The sequence below is a fragment of the Natrix helvetica genome (genome assembly GCF_964273705.1).
Source record: "Natrix helvetica genome assembly, chromosome: W".
Classification (NCBI taxonomy): domain Eukaryota; kingdom Metazoa; phylum Chordata; class Lepidosauria; order Squamata; family Natricidae; genus Natrix; species Natrix helvetica.
In genome coordinates, this window is record NC_138555.1 from 13808525 (window position 1) to 13816754 (window position 8230).

Below are 8230 nucleotides of genomic sequence, written 5' to 3' on the forward strand. Positions count from 1 at the left end.
TTTTTACAGAAGGAAAGCAACAAAAATCAGAGCGACAAAGTTAATGCCTTAAACTGAAGAAAAATATATATATCTACAGAAAAAGTTTACACGAAGAGCACAAAAAAAAATTGAAACCATAAAACCGAGAAAATATAATATTGTACTGGAGTGCACGCTAAAAAAGTACAATACAAAGAGACACACAAAATGTTTTACAGAGCATAACAAGAATTCAAAAACGAAGCCGAAAACTCAAACTGGAACGTGAAATCCAATGCAAGCAAATACAATGATAAGAGCTGAGACAATTATTAACGAAGAAAATGTATGTACACAAAAAGCAAAAAAAGAACATCAATGGCTGCCTTGTGCTTGGTGAGCTGATGCCAATTTCTTGATGTCTGGAACCATTTTTGTTAATCTCATTAACTCAGTGATCTTCAACATGTTCCTTGACTTAGAAAGGATCTGTTGCACGGCGCTGAAGCCCCTCTCCACTAAGTAAGTGGAAGGAAAGGCTAAAAGAAGCAACTTAACTTCCTCCCACAATATTGGGTAAGTGTTCCTCATTTTCACCCAAAAAGCTTCGCAGCCGTAACTCTGAAAATGTGATTGGGCTTCACAGTCGTATTTCAGATGTGTCAGTGGTTCTTGCAGTTTGGGATGAAATTGTGCAAAGTGTGCTGTGAAAGGATTTAGCACCCAAGTGGGCACTTCCAGATTTATCAGATCATAGAATCTGGTTTCCATATCTTCTTTTAGTTGTTTCAAGTGGCAGAAAAAAACATCCAAATCTTCTGCTTGGAGTTGACGTTCATTACCAAGGCTTGGGAACTGATACAGCTCCTGGTGACTCATATTGCTTGCAAGGATGTCCAATTTGGAACTAAATGAGCAGATTACTCCTTTGGCCTTAAGAAAATTGATTTTATCGCCTTGCAGCTTTACGTTCACTTCATTCAGCTTGTCAAAAACATCAGCGAGATAAGCTACATCCAGACGTCGAAGTTTAAGAGAACTGCTTAGACTTGGATCAGTGGATTCAAGAAATTCGACAACTGTGTCAAAACGTTCGTGGAATCGCCGCAAACACTTTCCTTTTGAAAGCCACCTTACTTCGGTGTGCAAAAGGAGACGTTCAAACTCCTCGTCATTTTCTTCACAAAGCTTGTGAAAAAGTTGGTTGTTCAAGGCATGCGACTTAATTTTATTCACAGTGTTAATGACGTAACATATAGACTTGTGCAAACGGCCACTCAAATTTTTTGAGACAAGGTGCTGTCTATGAACATCGCAATGGACAGTCATAACTCCAGGTACAACCGATTTTAGATGAGCTTGAAATCTGCGATATCGTCCAACCATGGATGCAGCTCCGTCGGTTGCACATGCCACGACGTTTGTCAAAGGGATGTTTTTCTCATTAAAAAACTCTTCAACCTTTTTAAATATCGAAGAACCTTTTGTGTTGGTGGCTAAATTTCGAGCAAATAACAGTTCTTCCCCGATCTCTTCATTTCCATTGATGAAACGGACATAAACCAATAATAAGGCTTCATTTTCACGAATCGTTGACTCATCAATATGCATCACAAATTCTGTACTTTTCAAGGTGTCAATAAACCTTTCTTCCACATCAGCAGCCCTTTCATCAATTCTTTTTGATACGGTGTCATTGCTCAAAGGAATCGATTGTGTGACAGTGCTTGCGCTGGGCCCCAACATGGTGGCAACAATCTGTTTCACTGCTGGTAAAATCAGTGTTTCTCCGATAGTGTGAGGTTTGCCACATTTTGCTATCAACAAAGATACTTCATAGGAACAAATGAGCCCCTTGTCGGCGTTGAGTAACGATTTTCCAAATAACTTCTCAACAGTGCTGCGACCCTCAAACTTGGCCTTTAAGGATTGGAAAAACAATACCGGTTTATCGGCTTTATCCGAATGAATTCTTACCAAATGGTCTTTCAGTCGGGAAGGCTTCATCGCTTCATTTGAAAATGTTTTCTCACAAAGAAGACAAAACGGAAGCTGTACGTTGGAAGGAAATGGAATGAATCCCAATTTTAGGTATTCCGTCAAATATTGGCAACACTTCCTCTTCTCGGCCATGTTGAGAGGTCTTTGAAATGAAAGGCACTAACTGCAAATTAAATTTTTGTCTGCACTGGAACACTATAAAACACACGTGGATGTCGATAAACCTAGTTTCAACAGTTACGTTGACATTACAGCTGACATCACAGGGGACAGCCACTCAGCATGCGATGTTTCGAAAGAAGCACTCACCCCTCCATCACTGCCCATTCTGGCCAATGGCGCGCCACTGTATGGGTAGAGTGATAGAGCCTGCTGCGCAATGCGCATGAAGATGAGCGATGCGTATTCACATATGTACGGCGTTCTGTACTGAAGCTAGCTGGAGGAACATTTAAAAACACAGTTCAATCCACTAATAGCGAGCAATCTGATGTTTTTGTATGACAGATATACAGCGATTCACTGTACGAAAAAAGTCTCAAAAGTGTCCCCAAAACCTCTCTCTCCATTGCCCCCATATCACCCCCATATCGCCCCCATATCGCCCCCCTTCCGTTCCTTCGCCCACGCATCACCCCTTTTTGTTCCTTCGCCCCCCTGAAAAATGAAATCGCCCCCTGGGGGGCGATATCGCCCAGGTTAAGAACCACTGTTCAAGATTATGACCGTTATAGGCACCTGGACATGGTTTGGAACATAGGGAAGGTTTCTAGGCATAGGCAGTATGTGCTTCCAGAACTGAAGGAGCTGGAGGAGTCCCACCAGTCATCTGTAGTGCAAAGGCCTCCCCAGTGAAAGGGGAACAGCTCCAGGGTAGAGGTGCAGCCCAAGGGAAATCCTAAAAAGAAGAGAAAAACAGTTCCAGAGTCACTATTTCCATTCTGACCCCAACTGAAAAGCTCTAATACAGGGGTGTCAAGCTCACATCATCACTGCAGCATCACACGATGCATCGGGACTTTTTTCCCCTTTGCTAAACTGGGTGGGGGCATGTGATACATCCAGCTCACAGGCCACGAGTTTGACACCCCTGCTCTAAAACATGACCTGTGGAGTTCAACTCCCAGAATTCCTTAGCCAGCATGGAATTCGGGGAGTTGAAGTCCACAGGTTATAAAGGAGCCATAGTTGCCCACTCTCATCTAATATGCTAGCCATCCCGTAGCCTTCCCAGTTGCCTAACTTGTACAATAAGCCTGTCTAAGGGTTTCACTTCCTTCCAGGAGACATGGGACACTAAGAAATCTCTATCTCCTATGAAGCTGCGGTATTAACGCATGTAGCAGATTGGTTTGGGAAAACAAAAATGGATTTGCTGAATATAGAAGGCCATGATCTTGTTCTGGGATGGCATGCATATCTTTTCTATGAAGATAGGGTGGATAAAGTGTTTAATAATCATGTTCTCCGAAGTGCCTTGATGAGAATATGGAAGAAGCACCGGCCCAATTGGGATTATAAAATACCGCTTTGGTTGGATCTTGCAGACACCATGGGGATTATGAATATTAAGTCACTCGGGGGTTGTTTATATAAAGATGTGCTTATCGCTGATGGGGACGAATGGAAGTTAAAAACTTTGGAACAACTGTTGGAAGAAGGAATTACTTTAAATTGGTTACATTATATACAGCTACAGAAGAGATGGGAAGAAGATCGTAGGGTCGGTTTTATGGATAAAGAAGTGGAACTGATTAAGCAGATAAAAGAGACTGGCCCAAAACAAGTTAAAAGAATATATAATGTACTGTTAGAAAGAGACTCAGAAAGTGAATTGGTTAAGGATTGTATGATTAAATGGGCTCAGAATTTTGGTGAAGTGGTTATGTTGGAAACCTGGGAAAAAATATGGGTTCAGAATGTTAAATTTACACAGTCACAGAATTTAAGGGAGAACTTTTATAAAATGTTTTACAGATGGTATTTAGATCCTAAAAAATTATCATGCATGTACCCAAATGTTCAACCAAAATGTTGGAGATGCGGGTGCCTAGATGCTACCTTTTTTCATGTATGGTGGACTTGCAACAAGGTTAAAACTTTTTGGATAAAAATATGGTGGGTTATGCAGAATGTATTTAAGAAAAGAATACAATTCACTCCACAAATGTTTTTATTGGGTATAGTTAAGGATTTTACCAAAGGGGAAACAAAATTGGCCTTGTATATGGTCACAGCAGCTAGGTTGTTGATTGCGCAACATTGGAAAAAAGATTTTTTACCGACAATTGATCAATGGATTCAGAAGGTGGCGGGGTTCGCCGAAATGGCAAAAATTTCAGCTTTCTTAAAAGCTCAGAAACAGAAGGATTATACACAGGAATGGGTAAAATGGATTGATTATATACAGAATAAATACCAGACTAGGAGGTATTATGTAGCCTTTAGGTAAGAATGTTTAGACTGATAGATGATCAGAGTAAATAATACATGGGATGCTTGGAATTGTTAGAATGGTGTATAGCGGAAGTCAGGGGGGGGTTGAGTGGGAGGTGGGGGTGGGTTAGGGTGGAGGGTGGGTTAATATATATAATTAATATAATTAAACTAGAAGATGGGATTAATGAAATATTGTTATTTTAAGAGAAATTTATATTATGATTTATATATGTTCAACTAACTTAGAAGATGGGATCAATGGGCTATTGTTACTTTAAGAGAAACTTATATTATGTTTGTTGGGAGGTGAGGGGGTATAATATGTGAATGAGTAATCTATTTTAAGATGGGGGAGGGGAGGGGGTAAAGTGTATAGTATAATATTTGAATGAGAAAATTCTTGGGGGGGTTGGGGGGGCATAGCATCTGTATGAGATTTATATTGTATGGCGGGGGGGGTGAAAAGGGGGAAAATTTGTTTGTGTAAAACTCTTTTAATAAAAAATAAATAAATAAAAAAAAAGAAATCTCTATCTCCGTTAAATGCTGAAAAGAGCTGCATTCTGGAATCTTCGGAGAAAGAGCACATGGGACCAATATCTCTAGTTAAATGGCTATGGACATTTTTTTTGCTCATATATTCATATACTTTATCATTTAAATACAAGATTAATAAATTATAATATAAAGCACTTTTAGGGATGAATCTCATTGCCAGGTCACTGTTGAAGCCTGCTTAGTGGGGCCAATCAAGTTTAACCCAGCCCAAGGTTGACCTTGGGTTTTCATCTCCTTGTACGTACCATCAGGCTTTGATCACGCAGCATGAAGGGAGACACAAGTGGGGGAAGTCCTCCTAAAGTGTAAGGGTCAGGATGATGAGAATAATGATGAGTGCTGTGATGGTCAAGCAGATGCCAATCATGAACTTCTTCTGCAGAACCCCAAAAGCCAAAGAGAAGGCAGAAAGATGTGAAGAGATACAGATGGGGAAGCATCTTCACTCCTGCTATACTGATTCTTTCTCTGCTAGCTTCAGGGAATAACAAAGGAACTTCCTCAACGACAGTGTACTTGCTCAATGCACCTTTCATGTCTCTGAGATTTCACCATATGCTATTAGCTATTTTGGACTGAAGGACTCAAAATATCATCCCGTTCCGCCTCAGGAATTGAAAGCAGAAACTCCCAGGAGTTAACCCTTGTAAAATACAACGGAAGGGTATTTCATTTCATACTGTGTTTCCCCGAAAATAAGACCTTATATTTTTGGGGCTCTAAAATAAGCACTAGGGTTTATTTTTGCAGAAACTCGATTTCAGGGTGATCAGCAGAGCCGGGCACCCCACCCCCTGGTGTGCACACAAGAGGCAGCAAGCACGGGGGAAATGATGGTATCCTGCAGCAGCTGTAGCCCACTGGTCCCTTGTTTGACACACCCTGGGGCGGCGCAGCCTATGCAGCGCAGATGAGTTGATTCCCTGTCCAAGCAGCAGATGGAGGCAGAAGTGCAGGGGATGGGTGGGGAGATCCGGACATGACACACAGGCCGCAGACAAGCCAAGAGACGCGAAGATGAGCCTCTCATGGCTGGCTGTCCACTCCAGCCCACTGACTCTCAGCTTTCCTGTGGCCCCCGCAACATGTCCGGATCTCCTGCCTTCCCCCCGTGCTTCTCCCACCATCTCCTGTCAATGCCACCACACAAAGATAAGTCTCCCACAGCCGACCGCCACTCCAGCCTGACTCTTGGTTTTCCCACGGCCTGTGCAGTGAGTTCAGATCATGCCCCTCCCGCCTACACCTGCTTTTTGGAAATCAACTTAGCTGCACTGTGTGGGCTGCTGGACACCATTGAACTGTATGTGCTCGCCACCTGTGCTGGCCATGCCCACCCCCTTCACTAGGGCTTATTTTTTGGGTAAGGCTTATCTTTGAGGAAACACAGTAGAACGTGCATACTGAATCCAGGTAATCCTCGACTTACAATAGTTCTTTTAGTGACCGTTCAAAATTACAACTCCATTGAGAAAAGTGACTTACAACCCCTTTTCACACTTATGACTGCTGAAGCCTAACGCTTGGCAAATGACTCATATTTATGATGGTCACTGTGTCACAGGGGATCACATGATCCCTTTTGCCAGATTTGCCATTGAGGTTGATGGGGAAAAATTCACTTAATAATGGTACTAACTTAACCAACTGCAGTGGTTCACTTAACAACTGTCTCACTTAGCAACTGAAATTTTGGGCTCCACTATGGTGGTAAGTTGAGGGCTGCAGATGGGGGCGGTTTACCTTGACAGCTTTCTTCTGACTCTCCTGGGCTTGGTGAAGGTGCAGTTGCCCTTTCTTGACATAGTCCCCAAAGTCTAGAATGTTCTTCTCTATCCTGTCAATCATGTCTCCCTGAATGGAATTAAAAGGGGATGTTTGGATAAGGAGCTTTTGGGCAAAGATAACCAGTTCTTTTGGGGGGGGACGACAGAAAAAGCAGGGAGACTAAGAGGTTCCTCTGCAGGATTATGGGACAACTAGTGTTAAAGTAAAAAGAAAGCAAACAAATGGCAGTTCAAAACTATTCAAATGTAGCGGCTCAACTTTTGCATCATTAATAACAATAGTGCTTAGACTTACGTATATACTGCTTCACAGTGTTTTATAGCTCTGTCGAACTGCAGTCAGCCAGCAGTCAGCAAAAGTAGCCTGCAGTACTGCATTCTGACCACTGCGCCACCACGGCTCTTGGTGAGTAAAACCTCCTAGAAAGGCCATACAGGAAGTCTACTTGACAACAGTACTGATAGGAAGGAGACTGGATGCTTGTGGAGAGTTAGAACAGGTAAAAAAAAGGAAATAAGAAGACTGCACAAATATTTTTTCTCTTCAGGGAAGTATTGCCTATCCTTTTCAAGCAAGAAATCCAAAGGTCAGTGGTTAACATTTCCAAAGAAGCTGGGAAAGCTACAGCTGGTCAGTGTAAACCCTACTAAGGTAATCGGGCTGATGGGCTGATTCAACAAAGTCTGACCAAAGCACAACCCCCTTGCTTTTCTCTCTTTCCACTTCATACTTGCCGCTCCACTTCTGTACCCAGGAACATAAACAGGTCATGTAGCTCCTGGATACTGTGCCCCAATTTCAGGATTTCACTGTGCCTGGTTTCGATCTCATTGAGAGCCTGCTTTGTCACTTGTGTGTCCTTCATGAGCTGCACGAAAAAGGTGAGGTAGATTAATCCCCTTTTTTAGAGTCTTTTTCCTCCTTTCAAAGGCCCCAATATTCTGATACTCACATTTAAAATAAATACTTCTGTCTGACTGCTCTTCAGCATCTCATCCAGTTCATCATCAGATACCACCATGCTACCAGCTGGAAGGAATAAAAATGCAGTGTCAATATCAATAAGCAATCAGAAAAGGGAAATGAAGTTCAAAGTATCTTTTTCCCGGCACTCTGACACTTGTTTTGCCCTGTGATCAGAATCCAAAAATTTAGGGGCTCTATCTGAAGCATAAGACCCAAAAGTCAAGGGGCACTGGAATTCTGAAATTATCTGCTCTGTGCTGGTACCACAATGCCCTCTCGTGGCAAACTGCATAGCTAGCTGAAAGGCAGAGAACCTGATAAAGTTAGGGACTGTATTTCACAACTGGGTGATATCATCAGACGCTTTGTTGCTTGCTTGTTTGCTTTCTTTCCATTTGCTACAGAGATGCTGAAATGATTGCGATTGTGATTTTACTAGTAGTTGTTTCAACTTTTGATGCTAGGAGTTGGTCAACACATCTTGAAGTTGCCGAAATTAAGAAACAGTGTTTAAAGG

General features: G+C 42.2%; 2 protein-coding genes across 2 annotated transcripts; both read right to left on the reverse strand.

Moving 5' to 3' along the window:
- Positions 1–336: 336 nt before the first annotated feature.
- LOC309400552 (zinc finger MYM-type protein 6-like) lies at positions 337–1968 on the reverse strand (the record flags this gene model as incomplete). The annotated part of the gene is made up of 1 exon (XM_081969122.1): positions 337–1968. One exon carries the CDS (start codon positions 1966–1968, stop codon positions 337–339), a length of 1632 nt encoding a protein of 543 aa, XP_081825248.1.
- Positions 1969–5257: 3289 nt separating this feature from the next.
- Positions 5258–7768, reverse strand: LOC309400553 (syntaxin-4-like; the record flags this gene model as incomplete). Its single annotated transcript, XM_081969123.1, has 4 exons — positions 5258–5335; positions 6703–6813; positions 7478–7615; positions 7700–7768. 4 exons carry the CDS (start codon positions 7766–7768, stop codon positions 5258–5260), a joined length of 396 nt encoding a protein of 131 aa, XP_081825249.1.
- Between the last annotated feature and the right edge of the window lie 462 nt (positions 7769–8230).